This window comes from Pinus tabuliformis, chromosome 9 (genome assembly GCF_031772625.1).
Source record: "Pinus tabuliformis cultivar Carrire ecotype Pingquan chromosome 9, CPIR1, whole genome shotgun sequence".
Lineage (NCBI taxonomy): Eukaryota > Viridiplantae > Streptophyta > Pinopsida > Pinales > Pinaceae > Pinus > Pinus tabuliformis.
In genome coordinates, this window is record NC_142307.1 from 1,948,282,612 (window position 1) to 1,948,305,487 (window position 22,876).

The window sequence follows — 22,876 nt, forward strand, 5'->3', positions numbered from 1 at the left end:
ACCAATATTGACTTTGGCTATACCTTTATAGTTTGTCGTCAAAGTCCCCCACGCTATCTTTGTTGATGACGTGGTCATAATCTTCTGGAACACTACTAGGTCCACTCTTTGTTGGATAAGCTACAACACTTGCACATCCTTCTTTTTGTCTTTCTTCCATTGTTCCCTTTTTGCATTAGTGAGGATTTGTTCAGTTGCCTCATCTTTAAGTTAAGGGAAAATTATTTATAGCACTCCCAAACATCATGAGCCTTTAACATGATCTCCATCTTAATAACCCACACATCATAATCATTCCCTATAAATAATGAAACAATTTTTAAGAAAAATATCTTCTATTTTTTTTTTTTTTAATAATACGTTTTTTAATTAAAAAAAAAAAAAAAAAAAACAACCTTTTTAGAAGGCCGAACTCCTTTGTTTAATATATATATATATATATAAATAATTTTTGTTATATGCTCCTTCTTTGCAAAGCACTAAAAGTAAAGCACTTTAATATAAGACCCTTGGTAACCAATATCCCTTTAATATTGGTTTTAAAAAAAAAGCGCACGTGAACTCTTGAATTTTCAAAATACTTGAACCAAACCTTTTAACCGTTTATTTACTCACTACTTTTGCACCCTTTGACATAAGTAACTTGTGACATTGAGTTATTTGGCGCTGAATGGTAAGTGTGAGTTAAAATGTCGCATCTTTTGTACTCTACGATTGCGGTTGTCGCTCTTTCTTGTCATATTTTTTAAATTTTAAACATGTGACATTTCTGTAACGCAATTGTTTTTAGGTTGTTGGTTTTCTTTACTTTGTGTTCTGGGTGGATCTACGTGTTCCACGAATTTTTTTTTTTCGGTTTTGATATCAATTTGTTGGAGAGGCAGAAGAGAAAAAGCACAAATTTCACACATACAATAGCATAAGTTGTGACTTTTTTATTGATCACACAAACTTGATAATTACAATGAATTTTGTGAAGGGTATTTAAACTTTTCAACTATTGACTCACTCAAAATAACTTTGACATTCAATCACACACTAAATTTGACTTTACCCAAAATAAGACTTAACTCGAACTCACTCACACTTGACTGAGTTAACTGATTCTATAAATTTAGGCAGCTTCATGGTTAATTGATTCTTGTTATAGCTAACTTCATGGTTATCTTTTCCGAATTTTCCATGCTCTTTATCTAGGAATGAGGGTTATAATTATTATTGAAGTAGATATTTGTCGCTATTAAAAAATTTTAAATTATTTTTTGGGTATGCATTGTAATACTTTTGTATTTGGTTTTTTAGGGGGACAATTAACCCACATGATGTTTCAGTTGTTTTTATGGTTCTGTAAATACAATGTGTTTATGATTTTCTTTTGTGTTTATGATGTATCTCACTATGGAGTTTTTATCGTAATGCAAAGATATATCTTTTAAAATCTATCATACTTTTTCCTAACATTCTAAGATACATGGTATTTATTTCTTATTAGCGGCCTCTAACGCATTACCTACCACCTTTATTTTCTTAAAATGCCTTTTGATCCAAAAGGCAAACTTTTTATATTAGTGTTTAGTGTTGTTGTATGCATGACACTAAGCTTGGCATTCTTATAATTCAGGGCTAAGAGTTGTCCACGAGGACTTCATTGGGGGAGCAATATTATACCTGCTTTCATATTGGGGGATATATATTGAGGAAAAAATGACATAATATATTGAGCATATAATAAGGGGTAAATAGTTTTAATATTGGCAGGTATAAAAAATGTTAATGAAAAAATAGAGACTTACACTATCTAGTGAAAGTGGGGCTTTTTTAAATTGGGAAGGTATATTGAATTCATATTGGTAATGTTGAAATATGACAACAAGAATATTCCAATTTAATTTGTCCTTGAATTAAATTGTGAATTAAAATCGAATTTAGTTTTAACATCTACTTGGAAAAGATTAATTAATTTATTTTGAATTAATTAGTTGGAGAAATTCAAGTTAGAAGTTTTTCTGAAGTCATGCAAGAGTTATCCCTTAAATTAAGGAGATAAGATTGAGTTATCCTTTAACTCAAGGAGATAAGATTGAATTATATTTGAGTTGTAATTAGTTAACTCAGTTTACTGAGTTAAGTCCAGTTAAATTAGTTCCAAATTGTTTGAGGAACTAATAGAGAGTTAACAGTCAATTGATACATTAATGCACTCAGCTAGTGTACTCCAGTTAATTGAAAATTCCCTCATCAGAAACTCATGCATGTCTATTATGAGAAAGACCCAGTTGAGTTAAATGTCAACGACAATGTACTATCAGTTGCATGTGTTTTCCTATAAAGAAAACTGATGCATGCAATCGAGGTTATTCATCCTTGAGGATTGCGCAATTTTGGAGAATCAATGTTCCACTTGGTAGAAAGTTTTCCACTTGGTAACAGGAGGATCACCCAGAAGAAACAACGCAAGGAAATAGGAGCTTGGAGGGCAGAGAGGAAGGCTTGTGAGAAGCCAAGATTGCTTGTGAGCATCTGTGAAGATTGTACTGAGAGCTGGCTAGCTGTGAGAGATAAGGCTTTGTATAATTCCTATGTATTTCCACCGTGTATGATAATATAGATAGTGGGGTTCTTAGCTAAGGCTTTCCCCAAAGTATTTTCATGCGTATTGTGCATTGATTCTTCTTCTTCTAGTTATATTGTTTAGCTCAATCTTTAAGCTTCCGTAAATTGATAGTAGAAGTAGGTTATAGTACTCTGCTTTGATTTATATTGCATTATCGGTTTAACCTAGAGCAGATTTTCTACATGGTCTCAGAGGTAGATTTGTAGAGAATTTCTACATGGTATCGGTGCTATGAACAATATACTGAGAAGAGAATTCGAAGTTTGAAGTTTGAATTTTCGGGGTTGCAGGTGCAAATCGAATTCATATCATACTTCAAGGTTGGTCAATGGCATTCTATGGTTCTTCTCATGGAGGGAAGAAGGGTGACATGTCTAAAGTAATATGCTTTAATTGTCATGAGATGGGACATTATGCAACTAATTGCCCATCGAAGAAGTCCAAGAAGGGATCCTCGGAAGGATCAGAAGGTGAGGCATTACCCTCTCAGTTCGAAATGGACTTTACCCTCATCACATGCATGGTGTCATCAATGATGGGTTGTGTCTGGTATCTTGATAGTGGAGCCTCATTTCACATGACCAGTGATAAAAGTTTATTCAATTCCTTGGAGGACAAAGACCTCAAGATGCGCATAGATATGGGTAACGACGGAAGGTATAGTGTTTCAGGAGTGGGCATGGTTGTTTTTCAGAGGGAGCATGAAGCTCCTATCACCTTGACAAATGTGATGTATGTGCCTGGACTGAAGAAGAACTTGGTGTCAGTCGCAATGTTGGAGAACAGAGGCTACAATGTTGTCTTTAGTAAAGGAAAGGTGTTCCTAAGACACATAGCCACGTGTCAAACCAAAAGGATAGGGATTCTGGTGAAGAATCTCTATAAACTAGAGGTAGATGATTGTGCAACATTGAGTACGAAAGCAGAATTGGTGCAAAGTCAAGACATTGGCGAGTTGTGGCATGGGTGGTTGGGCCATTTGCATCATGGGGCTTTGAAGATAATGCAGTAGATATCTATAGGACTTCCCAAAGGTAAACTTGAGCAAGTTGACACATGCAAAGGTTTTACCTTGGGAAAGTACACCAAGTCTTCCTTTCATGAGCGAGACAGTTGAGAAAAGGCTATCTTAGAGCGAATTCATACTGATGTGTGTGGACCATTCTCGACAGCATCCACAGCGAAGCAAAGGTATTTTGTGATTTTCACTAATGACTATTCTTGTAAATGTTAGATTTATTTCATGCAGAGGAAGGACCAAACTTTCACAAAGTTTTGTGAGTTCAAAGCTTTGGTCGAGAAAGAGTCAGGGAAGAAGATCAAGGCCTTGAGAAGCGACAATGGTGGAGAATATGTCTCTCAAGAGTTTAAGGACTTCTGTGCAGCGGAAGGAATTAAAAGAGAGTTGACGACACCTCATAACCCATAGTAGAATGGGGTGGCCGAGAGGAACAACAAAACTATTGTAGGGGTAGCACGGGCAATGCTGCATAACCAAGGCCTACCACTTCACTTGTGGGCTGAGGCATGCAACATAGCGGTTTATTTACATAATAGAAGCCCACATCGCATACTTGGGATGAAGATACCAGAGGAAGCTTTCTCCGGTAAGAGACTAGATGTGGGTCACTTCAGGATCTTTGGCTCATTGGTATATTTCCATGTGACAAAGGATGCATGAAAGAAGCTTGAGCCGACAGCAGAGTTGGGGATATTTTTGGGGTACACTGATACACCTCACAACTATCGGGTGTACTTGCGTACGAGTCGGAGGATAGTGTTTCACAGAGATCTCAAGTTTGATGAGTAGAAGGCCATGCGAGTTTCCCTTGAGAGGGAGCTCCAACTACAGGCTGTGGAAGAACTGTTGGTTCCTAAGCAGGAGGAGTCTCAGACTGATGTGAAGTAGCCGCATGCAGAGGTTCCAGGAGTGGAGACATCCACTCAAGCAGAGTCTTCCAGAAATGGACGGAAGCGCACAAGAGAAGCTGACAGATTGTTGAAGGATGCGAGAGAGAATGTGGGAGCACCATCTTCTCAGAGCAGAGAAAGGAGGTCACCTGAGAGGTACACTGGATACATGGTCCTTATTGGGGAATGTGTTAAGACTGAGCCATCTTCCTTTGAGGAAGTAATGCAACATCCAATTTGGGTTGATGCTATGGTGGAGGAGTATGACTCAATAGTTCATAACAGTGTTTGGGACGTGGTTCCGAGACCAGAGAACAAGTCAGTTGTGAGTTCCTGTTGGTAACTCCTCTAATTCATCCAACTCACTCAATGAAAATATCTCCAAAGAAGGAAATGCCCCCTTCTCACCAAACTCTGTGGGAAGCTTCTTTAATTTAGAACAACCATGAATCCGTAATTCCCTCAAACTCTTCATTTTATGCAAACTTGGAAGCTCTTCTAACTTGACACAGTGCCGTAAATGAAGACGAGTCAAATTTTGAAATTCACAAAACCAATCATCTATTTGAACTATCTCGGTGCAATATAACCGGAGTCCTTTTAAGTTTGACAGGTTCATCATGTCACCAGGTAGACTCATCATGACGTCATCTCTCAAGAATAGTGTCTTCATGTGGAGCATACTCCCCAGTGTCCCCTCGCTGATTGTTTCTGCCCTGTTCCATAAACTTAGCGTTTTCAGTTGCCTCAGAGACGCCAAATCATTTACGGAAGCAGCTTTCTTTTTGCCATGTTTTGTCCACACTTTCTCCAATCCCCACGTGTTCAAGTACTGCAAAGAGGTAAGGCGTGAGATACTACGAGGAAGGCATTGCAAATCGTGACATCGAAAAAGGTCCAGACGCCGCAGGGATGTTAGCTTATGAATGCCAAACGGTAATTCTGTGATGTTGGAGTAAGAGAGATCCAGGACTTGGAGACTTGCAAGATTTGTAAGAGCTGCAGGCAACCTTTTGATGGGCATCCCTCGTAAGTGCAAGGATACTAGCTGTTTCAAACTCCCCAAACTCTTTGGCAATGACTCCATAGGGTTGTGACTCAAATTCAGAACTTTTAGAGAGCGCATATTCCCAATTGCCTTTCTTGGAATTTTTGTAAAATTGTTCACAGCAATCAACAGTGAGAATATCTCTGGAGTTGTGAATGAGTTAGGAAGCGAACTCAATTTGTTGTCATTCAAGAAAAGCCTGGTGCATTCTGAATACTCATTTTCAACCAACTGATCTGTCAAGCCATTACCTGCGCGGCAGTACAACTTTTCTTCCTGCTCACTAATTTGTATGGCCAAACCACGGAGGCTGTCGTGCATCCTGCAATAGACCACGCGGCGATCGGCGTCTGTGAGAAGAGGCTCGATCAAACAACGATCGGCTAAAATGTTGGCATAAATTCTTCCCATCTCATACGGATCGTCGCCACTCTGATTCCTTTCAAGAAGACCTTCTCCTAACCACAAAGGAATCAACTGGCCTTCCACATCAATAATTTCATCTTCCCTGAAGGCAGCTAAGTAGAGAAAGCACAATTGGAGATTGACATCAGTGTTGGCTAGTGCGTCGTAGCTCCACCTTAAGCGATCATTGAGAGCTTGAAGGTCTTGGATATTGGCGTTTGGCAGCCTTAGGACTGCCAATTCCCAATGTTGTGGATCAGAAATGCCTGCCATTGTCCTCCCTATCACTTTGATTGCAAGGGGGAGTCCTCCACACTTGTCACACACAACCTTTGCCCTTCTCTCGTCCATGTTTGCTGGCAGAAGTCCATTATGATATGGAAAAGCGTGATGAGCAAACAATTCCCAGCTCTCTTCTTCACTCAAATCCCCCATTGTTAATGCAGACGTATCTGCAACTCCCATTTCCCTCAGTGCTGCGCGATTCCTTGAACTTACAATAATTTTGAAGTTGGAGTGTTGGGAGAGGCTGCTGAGACCCAACTCCTCTTGCAATTTCCCGCCCTCACCCCACACATCATCCAAGAAGAGGGCAAACCTCTTCTCTTGCAATCTTTCACTCAACCATCTTTTTACATCCTCTTCGTTCATATTTTGATCATAAGCTGCCTTTGTTTGCACAACTATTTGCTTACAAAGGTCATTTCTAAGACTTGAAAAAGAAGGAGATTGTGAAACAGTGAGCCAAAGCAAGAGGTCATCACGAAAGAGATCCCTCACCTTCTCGCTGTTGAAGATTCTCTTGAAAAGTAGAGTTTTTCCAGATCCACCTTTGCCAACAACGCCAGTGCGGAAGACAGTCTTCACCTCTGCATCGATCAGGAAATTCTCCAGTGTTGCAAAGGCTTGGTCTTGTCCGACTATAAGGGCTTCCTCGATGAAGAAGGTCCCCGTTGGAGCTTGAGAGGTGGATGCAGAACCACTGGTTGAAGCCTGGGCGCTTTCTCTCCGCATCTCTAGGTATATCTCTGTCTGCTGCTCTAGTAGGATTAAGGGAACCACTTCCAGATGCTCTTTGATCTCTGAAATCAAGCTACTGATATCTCTGCTCATCTGGTAACGAGCAAAAACATTGAAACTTGGTATTGCGCACTTTTGCACCAGTGGCATTGCTTGTCGGAGAAGCCCGTGCAGCCTTTTAACCCATTGTGAAGCATTGTTATCACTAGTACGGGTGGAAGTTCCTCCTCTGTTTCTGTTCAATTCCAGACGATATTGACTTATACGTGTTGCCATAGGCTCTATGCGCCTTACCAGATCTCTCAAATCGTTCAATTCTTTCTTGCAGCGGAGCGCAATGCCAGCGTGGTGAAGAATCTGGCTGATGGCTATGTCGATGCCCTTGCCAATAAATCCAGAGAGGAATCCAGGATCGGCCATGATATGATTTGCTCAGAACAGCAATATACACAACACAATCCTTTTTAAACTCAACAGAAACAGTAGAAGCTAAAATATATTTGCCCTTCGCTTCACTGGATTCCAGTAGCAGTACTAACAGCACATAGAAAAGCCTTAATCCTGTGAGGAAGCAACCAGAAAATCGTACACAATATTCCTACCTGCTGTATTACAAACAAACTACCCTTGCAGATCATATATACTGCTGGTTGCTATTTTCTAACATTTTCTATCAGGGTTGGAATAACTTTCTTTGGAGGCCACGATTAGAATAAATGTTACATTAATATTCTTGATGTAAACATTCAATAATAATGATGGCGAAAACTTTCTTTGGCGTAGTATTGGGCTCTTGGAATAAATCACTCATTAACTTTCTGCCATGTTATCTTGGAAGACACAAAAGAATAAGAATAAATGTTACATCTAACCATTTTTTTTCAAAAGAAAACAGCTTTCTTTCCCGTCACATTGGATTCTTTCTTTCATGTTATTTTGGAATACACAAGAAAATAAATATGGCAGAGAAGTTGCAGTGTCTTATTATGATATGTGAGAATATGGCAGAGAAGTTGCAGTGTCTTATTATGATATGTGAGAATATGGGCATAACTTTTTTTTATAAAGAGAAAGAGAATGGTATTTATTGAGAAGCTTTTGTATCTTAGAGTAAACAATAAGTAGATGGATTTAGGTTAAAGATATTTTATTAATTTTTATTTAATTAGAAATAATATAAAAAATATATATATATATATATATTATCTATTTAATTTAATTTTTTTATAAGTTTGGCAGATTTTTTTATTTTCATTAAAATATAAGTAAGTTATATTTATATATGAATAGTTAGGTGGTCTCAACTTGCCTAAAAAGAAACCAATTTTGTTGGACACCTAACAACATGATAAGCCATCCAATAGCAAAAAGTAATAAGTCTTTCTACTGAAGCTATATAAGTTTATATGTCTTTGCCTTGTCCAAATACTATTTGCCTATTAACATAGAAAACATCATTCTGGAAATTAAAAGCTAAACACATATATAATAAACAAAAACTGAAACCATCAAACATACTACTCTTCGCCCTCGTCAGATGCAGACTCTACTGGAGCTGGGTCCTTAACATTGGAGCTATGCATTGTAGCTCTCTCTGCGACTCCATCCGCATCCGTCTCTACCCACTCAGCCAGTCCTGCTACTCCTCGTCGGGGCTCTCGTAGCAAGGTCTAATCAAAGAGATTGGGTACCTCAATGATCCTGTCCCTATTCCAGCCTTCAATGATCCTGTCCCTATTCCAGCCTTCTTGGGACTGGCACTGCACATCACCCCACCTCACATGGAGGTATGGATGCATGTGTTGTTGATGTCGTGCATCCTGCAACGGACCACGCGGCCATCGACGTCTGTGAGAAGAGGCTCGATCAAACAACGATCGGCTAAAATAGGTGTTGTCTATAACGAGACTTTTTGAAAGCCTTTCTGGCGGGTTTTTCCGGTCGAAATCCGGCAGGAATTTATTGGAATCGCAAGTTTGATAGCTAGTTTCTGCACAATGAAAGCGTCCCAGGGGTTTTCGAGGGTGCTGAATCCAAATATGCAGTTAAAAAACCATTTTAACTGAAAGAAATCAAGATTTAACCTCAATTTCTTCCGCCGAATTCCATCACCGAAATCTCCAAAAAATCACATTATAGACAACTCCTAAAATGTTGGCATAAATTCTTCCCATCTCATACGGGTTGCGGCCACTCTGATTCCTTTCAAGAAGACCTTCTCCTAACCACAAAGAAATCAAGTGCTGGTCCACATCAATAATTGCATCTTCTCTGAAGGCAGCTAAGTAGAGAAAGCACAATTGGAGATTGACATCAGTGTTGCCTAGTGCGTCGTAGCTCCACCTTAAGCTATCATTGAGAGCTTGAAGGTCTTGGATGTTGGCGTTTGGCAGCCTTAGGACTGCCAACTCCCACTCTTGTGGATCAGAAATCCCTGCCATTGTCCTCCCTATCACTTTGATTGCAAGGGGGAGTCCTCCACACTTGTCACACACAGCCTTTGCCCTTCTCTCGTCCATGTTTGCTGGCAGAAGTCCATTATGATATGGAAAAGCGTGATGAGCAATTAACTCCCAGCTCTCTTCTTCACTCAAATCCCCTATTGTTAATGCAGACGTATCTGCAACTCCCATTTCCCTCAGTGCTCTGCGATTCCTTGAACTTACAATAATTTTGTAGTTTGAGTGTCGGGAGAGGCTCCTGAGACACAACTCGTCTTGCAATTTCCCGCCGTCACCCCACACATCATCCAAGAAGAGGGCAAACCTCTTCTCTTGCAATCTTTCACTCAACCATCTTTTTACATCCTCTTGGTTCATATTTTGATCATAATCTGCCTTTGCTTGCACAGCTATTTCTTTACAGAGGTCATTTCTAAGACTTGAAAAAGAGGGAGAGAGTGAAACAGTGAGCCAAAGCAAGAGGTCATCACGAAAGAGATACCTCACCTTCTGGCCGTTGAAAAGTCTCTTGAGAAGCAGCGTTTTTCCAGATCCACCTTTGCCAACAACGCCAGTGCGGAAGACAGTCTTCACCTCTGCATCGATCAGGAAATTCTCCAGTGTTGCAAAGGCTTGGTCTTGTCCGACTATAAGGGCTTCCTCGATGAAGAAGGTCCCCGTTGGAGCTTGAGAGGTGGATGCAGAACCACTGGTTGAAGCCTGGGCGCTTTCTCTCCGCATCTCTAGGTATATCTCTGTCTGCTGCTCTAGTAGGATTAAGGGAACCACTTCCAGATGCTCTTTGATCTCTGAAATCAAGCTACTGATATCTCTGCTCATCTGGTAACGAGCAAAAACATTGAAACTTGGTATTGTTCACTTTTGCACCAGTGGCATTGCTTGTCGGAGAAGCCCGTGCAGCCTTTTAACCCATTGTGAAGCATTGTTATCACTAGTACCGGTGGAAGTTCCTCTGTTTCTGTTCAATTCCAGACGATATTGACTTATACGTGTTGCCATAGGCTCTATGCGCCTTACCAGATTTCTCAAATCGTTCAATTCTTTCTTGCAGCGGAGCGCAATGCCAGCGTGGTGAAGAATCTGGCTGATCGCTATGTCGATGCCCTTACCAATAAATCCAGAGAGGAATCCAGGATCGGCCATGATATGATTTGCTCAGAACAGCAATATACACAACACAATCCTTTTTGAACTCAACAGAAACAGTAGAAGCTAAAATATATTTGAAATGTTCACAATATATTTGCCCTTCGCTTCACTGGATTCCAGTAGCAATACTAACAGCACATAGAAAAGCCTTAATCCTGTGAGGAAGCAACCAGAAAATCGTACACAATATTCCCACCTGCTGTATCACAAACAAACTACCCTTGCAGATTATACATACTGCTGCTTGCTATTTTCTAACATTTTCTATCACGGTTGGAATAACATTCTTTGGAGGCCACGATTAGAATAAATGTTACATTAATATTCTTGATGTAAACATTCAATAATAATAATGATGGCGAAAACTTTCTTTGGCGTAGTATTGGGCTCTTGGAATAAATCACGCATTAACTTTCTGCCATGTTATCTTGGAAGACACAAAAGAATAAGAATAAATATTACATCTAACATTCTTTAGGTATATTACCACGCAATAATAATGATGACAAAACTTTCTTTCGCCTCACATTGGATTCTTTATGTCATGTTATTTTGGAATACACACAAGAAAATACATATGGCAGAGAAGTCGCAGTGTCTTATTATGATATGTGAGAATATGGGCATAACTTTTTTTTAACAAAGAGAAAGAGAATGGTATTTATTGAGAAGCTTTTGTATCTATAGTGAAGCAAGAAACAAAATATCAGCTTGCTTCTTTATTAAAGATAAAGTAAACAATAAGTAGATGATTCGGGTTAAGGATATTTTATTAATTTTTATTTAATTAGAAATAATATAAATAAAAAAATTATTATTTATTTAATTTATTTTTTTATAAGTTTGGTAGATTTTTTTTATTTTCATTACAATATAAGTAAGTTATATCTACATATGAATAGTTAGGTGGTCTTAACTTGCCTAAAGGGAAACCAAGTCTGTTGGACACCTACCAACATGATAAGCGATCCAATAGCAAAAAATATTAAGTCTTTCTACTCAAACTATATAAGTTTATATGTCCTTGCCTTGTTCAAATACTATTTGCCTATTAACATAGAAAACATCATTATGGAAATTAAAAGTTAAACGCATATATAATAAACAAACACTGAAACCATCTAACATACTACTCTTCGCCCTCGTCAGATGCAGACTCTACCAGAGCTGGGTCCTTAACATGGGAGCCTGGCAATATTGTTTGCGAAAGAAGGCAAGGGAGGTGATCCTCGATGCGACGGAGGCTGTAGAAATTCTCATTGTAGATCACCAGATAATGCAATATACTAAAGCAAAATACTTGATCTACTTCTACACACAAACTTGCGGAAGCTTAATCGATTTTGAGCAAGATCAAATAGAAAACATATAACAGAGAATGAGAAATCAATCACACATGAACACAGAAGAATACTGTGGGGAAAGCCTCAGCTAAAAACACCGCTATTTGTGTTATCATACAAGCAAGGTTAATTTTAGGGGCGAATAATAGCCCATTGGCGAAATTTAAGGCTTTTTATATTTTAATGGGGCGAATTTTTAATTAAAATAATATTTTTTTTTTATATAATTAGCCCATATTTTATTTAAAATTTAATTTATTTTTTTATTTTAGCCCAGGGCGGATAAACTAACCGAATGGTATTTGATCAAAATAGCCCCATTTTGATATTTGCGGAATGGTATTTGATCAAAATCGCCCCCATTTTGATTTACAGTTTGGGTTTTCTGGTTTGGGAGTGGTTTGTGAGGGTCGATTTGGTCCCGGGAGTGGTTTGTGAGAGTTGATTTGGTCATGGGATGAGGGTCGATTTGGTCATGAGATGTTAGATTTATTTTGAAATGGAGGGCGGCTCCCTGTTTTGACGAATTCAGCCCGCTGTTTTGGTGTATATGGCTCCCTGGGTTCCTGTATAAAAATGGTTTTGAAATAGGTTTTTTCATCCTAGTTCACAAATCTAGCAGCAGCAGTTTCGGTGGGATATTCTTGCATTTTCAGATTTCAATCCGCTTATTCTTCTCTGGTTTCGGTATCCATTGTTTCTTGGATTTGAACGGCTCATGATTTCTTTTCTCAGGGATTGCAATTGCTTTCCGGAAGATGGGGTATACTTGTTCATGGTACTTCGTAATATTCATTTGTATTTGTTGATTTTATACTCATGGAACTTGTTTCTTATTTGCAGCGGTTTATAATTCACCAAGTACTCGGTATAACCCACGCATTCGTGTACAAACCAGTGTAGACGAAATAACACGAATATCTCCGGTAGTCAGTCCATTTCCATCAGCCGGCCGGTGGGAGCGGTAAGTGTCTTTTGGTTTCTTTTATGTGATAGCTAGTTGATGTTCTGTTGATTGTTTATCGATGGTAGTCTAGTGGATTCAATCTCTCTAGTCAATGAGATGGTCTGATCAGATGTAAGTGATGATTTTAGAGTTGATGTAGGTTTGCTCTTTCAAACCAGCAGCACCCAGCCGGGATAGCCTTTCCTTAATGCTTCTTCTATGAAGTGCCAGGACACAGATATAGGGTTGGTTTCAGGGCATAGGAAGTGAAGATCTGAGATTGCATTACATTATCAATTTTATTTCATGACTTGTTATTAACTAATGCAGGATGTACAGGACATGTGACCCCATAAAGATGATATTTCCCATTTTCTGAACAGATTATATAAACGTATTTGAAAGGAACAGAATTTCCTGATTTCCAAATAAACCTGGACTTTGACCTTCTGAGGATATATTTGGGGATTTTCTGTTTCAGGTCTCCGCAACATGGTTTTGGTTTCCTCTCAGTGCATAGGTCCACATTAGTATTGTTCTAGTAGTGGGCATGTGTTCATGAGACAAAATTGTCTGGGGTCAGCTTGTTTAAATGCATCTTTCGGGCAATGGCATTTTTGAATGTGCAAGATGCGTAAAAGTTATATTGCAAAATAGATATGGCTCGTCTTTCAAGCTTGATGAAGTTCCTTAAGAAAATTGCAAATAATACTATCCCATGTGTTACTGGTCACTGAATAAGTACTGGTTAATAAAGTCGGAGGATATTTCTAAATTGGGATATTGAAAATTGCCCTATTCCTGGGGAAGTCCATCCAGCGGATGTAGCAGGTAATATTAGGATGGCTCTTGGGTTGCATCCAATGGTTACAGGTGTTGTCACTATGCTCTCGGCATTATGGAGATTTTAATAATTTTCCTCCAAGACTGAGAGAAGGCTGTCAAAAGACTGGAGTCAACCTCATTGACCTTCCCAATGGAAGGAAAGATGCAGCATATAAATCGATTTTAGTGTATATGTTTTCATTTTCTCTTGATAATCATCTTCCCTCTACCATTTTATTGATTTCATGAGATGTTTATTTTTCTCTTGCTTTGCACAAACTAGGGAAATGGGGGTATACAATTGTTCTTGCATTTCCAGATGGAGTGGGTGTCTCTTCTTCACTACACAATGATGGTCGATTTGTGTGGGATTAACCATGTTTGGCTTGAGGTGAAGGTCTTGTTCCAGCAAAATCCTTGTCTCTAGCACCCGATTTCACTTTTTATCATGTTGGTTGTCTTTCAGGTGATGACTCTGTTATGCAAAATGATGAAGAATCTATTGTCTATAGAGGGAGCTCCAAGAATGGATACAATATTGGAAATGCTCCAAACCAAATTTATTGTATAAATCCAAAGCATGTTTCGATGGATTGGACAAAAACATCTCATTTGGTTGGAGAATATAACCCAAATTATTTCATAAGAAATGACAATAATGTTATAGGAATGCATTCATGGTCAACACAATATCCAACTCCGATTTCAAGGACTCTACCCACCCATGCAGGTAAATCTTCTTCATTGCAAAGGACTCAAACATCTAGTGTCATATTGTCTGCACTTGATAAGCCTATGCAGACATTATCTGTCACAGATTCTGGTCAACATAGAATGCCTTCTAATGAAACAAATTCAGGACAAACTTCATATTTTTGGGTCCAACCTAGCGATATTCAAGGTTTAAAGAGACAACTTGTCCACATTCTCAATATATATAGAGGAAGTATGCTTCTTGCACATGTTCCATCTGAATATCAAAAGGTCTTTGGCAGACCTCTATCTTTAGTGGAGTATGGTTCTTATAAGCTAGTTAATTTGATAGAAAAGATGCATGATGTCTTCACCATTGAAGGAAACGGAAACAATAAGTTTTTGTTTTTAAGAGAGTTATCAAACAAGTTCATGCAAGGTAAAATATAAATGAACTCTTCTACCAATGATTCAACAGATGTGATTAGGAAGAAAGAACATAATGGAAAGTTAGAGAAGGGAAAAGTTTAAAGGATTCCAAGAATTCACAGATCTAGGTGCTTGTAATGACCTACGTGATGACTTTGATCCATATGACATAGAAGTGAACATGGCTTCACATTCAGATGAAGGTTCATATGATGGAAGTTGAAGTGAACAAGATGACGAAGATGGGGATGGAGAGATGATCCTCCAAGGAGATGTGAATGTTGATGAATATGAAGCATAAGCAAGCCTAGAAATATTCAAACAAGAACTGCAGGGGCTTTTGGTAAGCCATGCCTGTGCAATTCTGCTGGCAAAATTTTCAACACTGTACCGACAAAGATACACCAAAGATCTCGGTTACCAGGTATTTGCTGTTAAATAACTTGAAGCACTAATTCAAAAATTTAGAGATGTTACAATTGTGTTGGAGGAACGCGACATTAAATACCTGGTAGTCTAGTGGATTCAAACCAGCAGCACCCAGCCGGGATAGCCTTTCCTTAATGCTTCTTCTATGAAGTGCCAGGACACAGATATAGGGTTGGTTTCAGGGCATAGGAAGTGAAGATCTGAGATTGCATTACACGATCTAAAAGAGCGAAAGGCTTCCTAGTGGGCTCGGGTTCCTGGTATAGGTATAAGAAAGCCAATAGAGCTAAATAGAGAATGGCTGGAACATAAGGTGGCGTGTCTACTTGAACCACCTCCTATCTAGTAACATTTGCCTGCCGTTGTACTCAGTTCTTTAGTGCTCTCGTTCTCCTTTTGGACCAGTTGTCCATTCTCCTCACATGCAAAGCATGCATTCACATAAAATTCACCAATTTTAAAAATAAAAGGTTACCTGGCCTCTTCTGATGCCTCCAACATCAAATTTTGTCTTCCTTCCATGCTTTAGGAAGGTACTCCTTCTCTTTCTTCTATTCTTATGACAACTATGAATGATTGTCCCTCTTGAAAATCCTTATCATCTGCATCTATACACATAGCATCAGTATCATAATCACCAAGCTCTTTAGCCCCATATGGTATATATGTTAGTGTTACGAGCACTTCTAGCTAACCTCCCATGAGACTTTCATTTATTGTCTCATCGACGTCCTCTTTGTGTAGCTCCCTCTACTGTTATGATGCTTTTTCCACCATATCTTCTATCAACAAATCCATATGTTGATTTGAACTCTTTATGCAGTCCATGAGACTCTCTGATAGTCTCTCTTCAACATCTTCCTCATCATCAAGGACTATTCCCTGCTCTGGTTCAAAATAGTGAACTAATTCAACTTTAGGCTCAACAGGTGCTTCATCTTCCTCCCTAGCTTTCTAGCTTTAGGGGGCTTCCTCTTAAAATCTTTTTTCTGACAAGTAAATTGGCCTTCTTCCTTAGGTCCCATCTCTACCTTTGGTATTCTCTTTCAAGCCTCATTTTGACTATGTTGAATCTCTCCTTCAACTCATAAATCTCCTTTTCATTTTCTTCTTTACTCATGCCATTTTCCTTGGCATGCTTCTCCCTTTTGTTATGGCCTCTCTTTGAATTATGTCCATCAGTAGCCATCTTCTTTCCTCCTTTCTTGTGAGCTTTCTCTTGCTCATTGTGAGCTACACTCAAGCCCCTTTAACAATTCTTCTCCATCACTTGTTACCCAATATCTCACCCACTTCACCTCAACCTAGGCTTTTGGTATTCCTCTGGTTCCCTCCTCTGGAACCCACTTGAGCATGCTCTGGTCTTCTATGGCTTTTACACTTTTCTCACCTTTTGAGAACTCCACTTGTTCTCTTCTCTTTGAGGACCTCAGCTAGAAACCTTCTATGTTTTGTTTTGTAGCCTATTTGTCGTAAGTTTCTTGCCATACACTTTAAGAACTTTATTGGTCCTCTGTTACCACTCCTTCTACTATTACCACTGTAAGGATTAACTCCTTGTATACATTTAAAAAAAAATACAAACCAGTTACCTACTAGTTCCTTAACCTCTGAGGTCTCAATATCTCAGTTCTTCCTAGCTCTACACTTGGTTGGTACTTCTTTAATATGCTCTAATCCTGTATTCCGTTCTCAATCTCTTTCTCTCCTCACTTTTTTTCTTAGGTTCCTCTTGCCCAAAATTTTCTTGGTTTCTTTGTCTCAACTTTGATGTCTCTTCTTCACGAGCAAGCTTGAGGTTTGGCAGTCTCAGAATTCAGTCATACATTTTAAGGACAGAGTTAACTGCATATATTTTAATACAAAGAGCTTGGGGCTGGCCACAAGGTGAGGATGCACAGGAGACATGAGCTGCATTGTAACCAGATATGTCAAAATAGAAACTGAGCAACCATTTGAAGCTGGTTTTTCCATTTGTGTTTCCAAAGTAAACATGGTGGCCATTGTGTGTTGAGTGAATTGAAATTATCCTTGTTTGAAGAGTCTTGGATGGTTTGAATATTTCTCTCTGTGGGAAGAAAATAAAATATGTGTAAGAGTTATATAGTGTTTCCTCTATATGAAAGATGCTGCCTATAGTCATTAATGCTTAATGGTGAATTCTCATGTATAGCTATGATTGTTCCACTCAAAATTTTATTATCCATTGGTAATTGATAAATGCCAACATCTCTCTATTCTCCACCATTCATTTTTCTTTGAAGTTGAAGATATAAGGTTGCCATTAATTAACTGTTACAATTAGTTAGTAGGTTTCCTAATTTCTTTCCACAGAGCAGCAAAGTTAGAAGCCTGAGACCGTTGGTATCCCATACCCACTTGCACGCTAAGGAATGCACTTTTGTGAGGCCATATGCCTCAAATCTATTTATCCCTAGTGAGGCCATCCACTGTCTCTGGTTGTTCTTTGAGCCTATATGCATGCCGTACAACCGTTGCTTGGTAGGCATCTGCCTCATCCCTGAGTGCATAGGATTGGTGGCTGGGTGTTGTTTCAACTTCAATTTGTTGGACAGTGGACTAAGGTAGTTCATTATAGATTGGTCAGGAGGAATCACACCAGTATTTAATTGTTTTCTTTGGCAAAGCATTGATATGAAGATGTTTGTCTTACTCTCACATTCCGGGACAGTCATCTCTTATAATTCAATTAAGACTATCTCTCATATGTTTAAATAATAAACCATATTTAATTGTTTTCTTTGGCAAAGAATTAATATGAAGATGTTTGTCTTACTCTCACATTCCGGGACAGTCATCTCTTATATTTCAATTAAGACTCTCTCATATGTTTAAATAATAAACCATTTCATATACATGATTTGTTTAACTGCCAACTCATATGTGTGGTTGAATTGGTTTTTAATGAAGATGTTTGTCTTACTCTCACATTCCGGGACAGTCATCTCTTATATTTCAATTAAGACTATCTCTCATATGTTTAAATGATAAACCATTTCACATACATGATTTGTTTAACTGCCAACTCATATATGTGTGGTTGAATTGGTATTTAAGTGAAGGGATTTGAGATAAGTATAGGAAATCTTGAGAAGAGAAAGATATTCCATGGCATTTAGCATTGTGGTTTTGTCATATTTCATTTCCTCATGAAGCCAACTCATTTATATATATTAATTTGTGGCTATCTCTAGAGTAGCAGCCCTCTCTCCTATGTTTAAGGAGTAACCATTTCATAAATGGTTTTAACTGATTGCCTTATGTATGTTTTAATAAGTGGTAGTCGATTTGAGTTGGAGTATAAGTTGGCTTGGTTATAAGCACAGGAAAGCTGGAAGGATGGGGGCATTGAATGAGACACACCATTCCATTGTGAAGGCATTGCGATCATATGCCATTTACAGGTTCATTGAGATCAGTTCATTGGTTATCCAAACACTGAAAAGCAAGCTGGCTCCACTGAGAGTAGATTTATAAACCTTGTGCATAGGCAGTTTGGTGGTTCATGTTTAAGCCCAACAATCTCGACCAATAGCTGGCACCATTGGCTGGGTGGTTTACCCAAAGCATTGGACTTTTGGGATACAATTCATCAAACAAGCCACTACAATAAGAAGTGAATGCACACACAGGACCATGACAGTGTCTCAGACTTGATCATCTTGATAGATCTAGTTCAATTGGATATCAACATGTAGAGGAGTTGCACCAAAGACAAGGTTCTCAGTGATAGAGAAATTGCCAAAGTCCTGGATATTATTGGCATTGTCAACGGGTTGCTTGTGTGTAAGTTATACCAGAAAACAGGCCATCTCACCAATCCTGAATAGTTTTGCAGAGTAGTTTGCACTCAGAAATGGTTTTTTGTGTGTAGGTGAACTAAGAATAGCAAGCTTGGATCCATACTGAAGACAGGGGTCTCAGCATAAGACTGAGAATAGAGAACAAATTTAAATTTCCACAGAGGATCCATGTTGGTAAAGTGAGTGGGATATAAGTCCCTCTTTTAGGGATCAAACAATTGACTTGTTCTTTACACATAAAGGCACATATTCAGAAAAAATCATATTTTATTTTCACACATTGGTATTTCAAGCACAATACAAGAAATGTTGTTGAAGTAACATAGTTCTCAACCAGATTCTTTAGTCGAACTGTTCACCTCTGTATGTCCTGGTGTGAAGATAAGATCAAATTCTGAAAAGATACTCCAGGGACCTTGGCCTTCTAGAATCAGTTCAACGTCTGCAGTAGGAAGTTTTATCTGGTACACATACAATCATGGATTAAAGATTTTAAAAGACGGAAATGCTTTTAAGAATGAAGAGGTTATAACTTATTCTATACCTTAATATTTCCAGTTGAAGTCAGGCAACTCCCTGTTATATTTCATGTTAACTTTCAACGTAAAAAGTTAAAAGGTACATTGTTGCTTAGTATATTCTTAACAGTTATAACTTTTTTATGTTCAAAAACACAAGAGACAACAGTTTTGAGAACTCCACTTGTTCTCTTCACTGTTGCTAAAGAATTAGTAAAGCTATAAGACAAATTGCACTGTTAATTATCTTAAACAGTGAGACATTTTATTATGATATTGATTTTAATATAATTATATTTGATCTGCTCTTTGTTTTTCTTCTAGTTGAAGATTGTTTTCAGCACTAAGCTTGTGACTAGATTTAGGGAATGGGAAGTATTGTCCTCTCGCAACGTTCCCAAATAAACCCTGTAGGTTTTATGGTTTAAATTAATTGTAGTGGTCACATTATTTGGCAGAGGTTTTTTATAAGAGGTTGGCTAGCCCCATATCATTCCAACTTGGTACATAGCACGGTGATGTGTCTCTGGAATCCTTGGGCATAGTTAGCGTGGAGAAAACACCTATAAAATCCCTCTTGTCTAAAGGGTGTAGATTTTGATATTTGGAGTCCCCTATTCATGAAAGGGTGGATAAATTTCTCCCTAGAATCTCTTACTATGCTGATACATATCTCTAGAGAACCACATGGGTTGCAGGGTGGAGGAATCTTTGCTTTGGAACCCCCACACCAGCCACTGACTCAATACCTTACACCATGAGGATGGATGCCAGATTAGACCTCTGTAATCTCTATAGGTCTAGTAAATGGAAAAAATTACACAAGCTAGGGGGTGACAGTTACACAATTTCCAGCATGTCAATGGTTGGGAGAAGAATAGTTGATTTTATCCCAATACCCATCAATGAGATACATAGTGCTTAGTGCCTTATTAATTGTGATGTCCAAACTATGCATGGATTGATCACAACATACCCATCTATTTGTGATCCTCATATTGTTGTACTGAGTGTGGAACTTCTATTGGTCCTATTTTTTGGAAGTAGCTTTCTTGTACTCACTGTCTTCCTAACCAAGAAGATGAAAGATACTATGATTATAAATAAAGTTTTGTGTATATTGAAATCATTCCTCTTCATTAAATGATAATTACTCTAACTCCTTTCTTAGGAGATGGGAAGTAGCTAACTATGTGAGAAATTGTATAGAAAATCCTTACAGGACCTGGAAAAGTACACGATAAATTTACCAATAGCCTATTTCATCTTTGCAGCAATGCCCATCGCACAAAGCCTCAATTGTGCCGAATTCACATTATCCATGTGAAAGGAAAAGAAGGAAAAATTGAGTTCATAAAATGGGTGCTTCTTCTTAATCTAAACCATACATCATCGTCATTGTTCCCATGAAACGTTTCATGGCCTCTTTTGCACTTCGATGACTTTTTATTGTTTTCTCAATATCGTACCATTTTGGATCGAGGGGTCATAATATCAATTACATGCATCTATCTTTGTAACCACATGGAATATTGTTTTAATGTATTCTTATCTGTTTCTTATAGAGGTTACAGTATACATGCAAGTATGCATGTTACTGCAAGGCTTCATCCTTGTAACATCTATTAGTGACTCACAATTTCTAACCATATCTACCTAAAATTACATGTTCAAAAACCTATTAGAGTCTGTGCCTATGGTAATATTCAATGTGTTCGAGTACGTACAATAGATTTGTTGTTTTATATTACATTAGCATCATATCTAATCTGTAGGTGATGGTAGCCATGAATAAACAATGAGTGGATGCAACCTTAAATTTTCCTTCTATTAGTTAGTGTGCATGTGTGCACGAGTTTTAGGTAGGTAAGGATAGGATAAGGTTATCTATGTCCTTAATCTCCATTCAAAGTAGATAGTAGATTGAAGATAGTACAATTTTATTTTTAGAATCTTTTATGTCTTGGAGTTTGACCTTTATTTATGGTGTAGATCCGAAGGTAATATGAACTCTTGGCTTGGATTTCACCACATCATCATCTTGAAAATCCATATATCTATGATTAGATCTAGTTTTGTATACCCTAAGCTCGCCTTTTCATTTCTATAAAATAAATGTAAGGGTATAGATCAATAACAAAGACTTAAAATTCAACAATTTAGTGGTTCTTCTGTAGTAGACTTTCATGTGCAGAATTAATGATCATTAGTGATAGGTTTTGATAAGAAGTTGGTCATTTATGTTATTGTTTTCTATAATATGTGTTTATAAATTTATTACATATATTTTTTACGAGAGGTTGCTTAGTTTAGTTTTTTTTGGTTTCCTGTGGTAATTATTTTCCAGTTTTGAATCTACATTCCATGTTTAGATAATTTTTCACTAGTGATGTTCTATCAGATAGTACACACTCCAAATTCAATAGGTTGAAGCTGTGGTGATAAGATGACATTTTTTAGGTCCAATTTTTTACCATAAAGTAGGTCGACGAGATAGCTGATTACAATAGTGTTAATACAATACCAAAAGATAAAGTAGCTCGTTCTTGAAGATAGGACACTGAAAGTAGACCCATATTTTCGATAAACACTAGAACCCTACAACATGGAAGTATGTGCATTGTAATGAAGACCTATTTTTCTGTATTCACCATCGTTGTGTCACACGAATTCCCAAGCTAATATTTCTCACTAAGGGCTCACACTCAGTTTTTCCGGCAAACATGTGGTTACAAAACTTCCATTAACCATAACTGTGACATATAGTCGAACCATGAGCAACTCCATGGTATGCTTTTTCTCAAAAATATCTACATCCCATTCTATAAGTAAAATTCCCTACAAGCTTAGGTAGAGTAGCCTTGTCAATTTCAAGTACTACCCTAACTATATTCCCAATAGCTTTCAAGATATTTAGCTTCACATCCAATGGCATACCCAACAAGGAAATACTAAGGGATACTATAATGAATGCTCACTTTATCTTTGGTTCTTTTTAATGCAAAAATGATAAGCCCCTTTTAGTTTTTTTTTGGTGCCTCTTATAAATTCCCTCAATCAAAAATTGGAGTCTATTTTCATAGGAATTTCTAAATTATAAATGTAGGAGCCTTCTTTGGAGAGGATAATTCTTTCAAAATGCCTAATAGGAATTTCATTTGCATGTCTTTTCATACAAATTCATGTCCAAACATGTTCAAACCTTGGATCTAATGCCACCAAATCTTAGCTCTGAAAAATGCATCTAAGCTTGAAGTATG

General features: G+C 38.0%; 2 protein-coding genes and 1 pseudogene across 2 annotated transcripts; 1 reads left to right on the plus strand and 2 right to left on the minus strand.

Annotated features, from left to right (window-relative positions):
* Positions 1–4,844: 4,844 nt before the first annotated feature.
* Positions 4,845–7,418, minus strand: LOC149156774 (disease resistance protein UNI-like). Its single transcript, XM_089444861.1, has one exon. The coding sequence runs from the start codon at positions 7,416–7,418 to the stop codon at positions 4,845–4,847; it is 2,574 nt and encodes an 857-aa protein (XP_089300987.1).
* Positions 7,419–7,510: 92 nt separating this feature from the next.
* LOC149156775 (putative disease resistance protein At1g61300) lies at positions 7,511–10,279 on the minus strand. Its single transcript, XM_089444862.1, has 2 exons — positions 9,180–10,279; positions 7,511–7,559 (listed from the first exon to the last, which is right to left on the minus strand). Exons 1-2 carry the CDS (start codon positions 10,277–10,279, stop codon positions 7,511–7,513), a joined length of 1,149 nt encoding a protein of 382 aa, XP_089300988.1.
* Positions 10,280–11,186: 907 nt separating this feature from the next.
* Positions 11,187–15,365, plus strand: LOC149156776 (uncharacterized; annotated as a pseudogene).
* Positions 15,366–22,876: the final 7,511 nt, after the last annotated feature.

Coding starts and splice junctions, on each gene's coding strand:
- LOC149156774 (XM_089444861.1), bottom strand. CDS start 7,418: ATGGCCGATCCTGGATTCCTCTCTGGATTTATTGGCAAGGGCATCGAC.
- LOC149156775 (XM_089444862.1), bottom strand. CDS start 10,279: ATGAGCAGAGATATCAGTAGCTTGATTTCAGAGATCAAAGAGCATCTG. Junction 7,560..9,179: donor AATCAGAGTGGCCGCAACCC/GTATGAGATGGG, acceptor GCTTCCTCACAG/GATTAAGGCTTTTCTATGTG.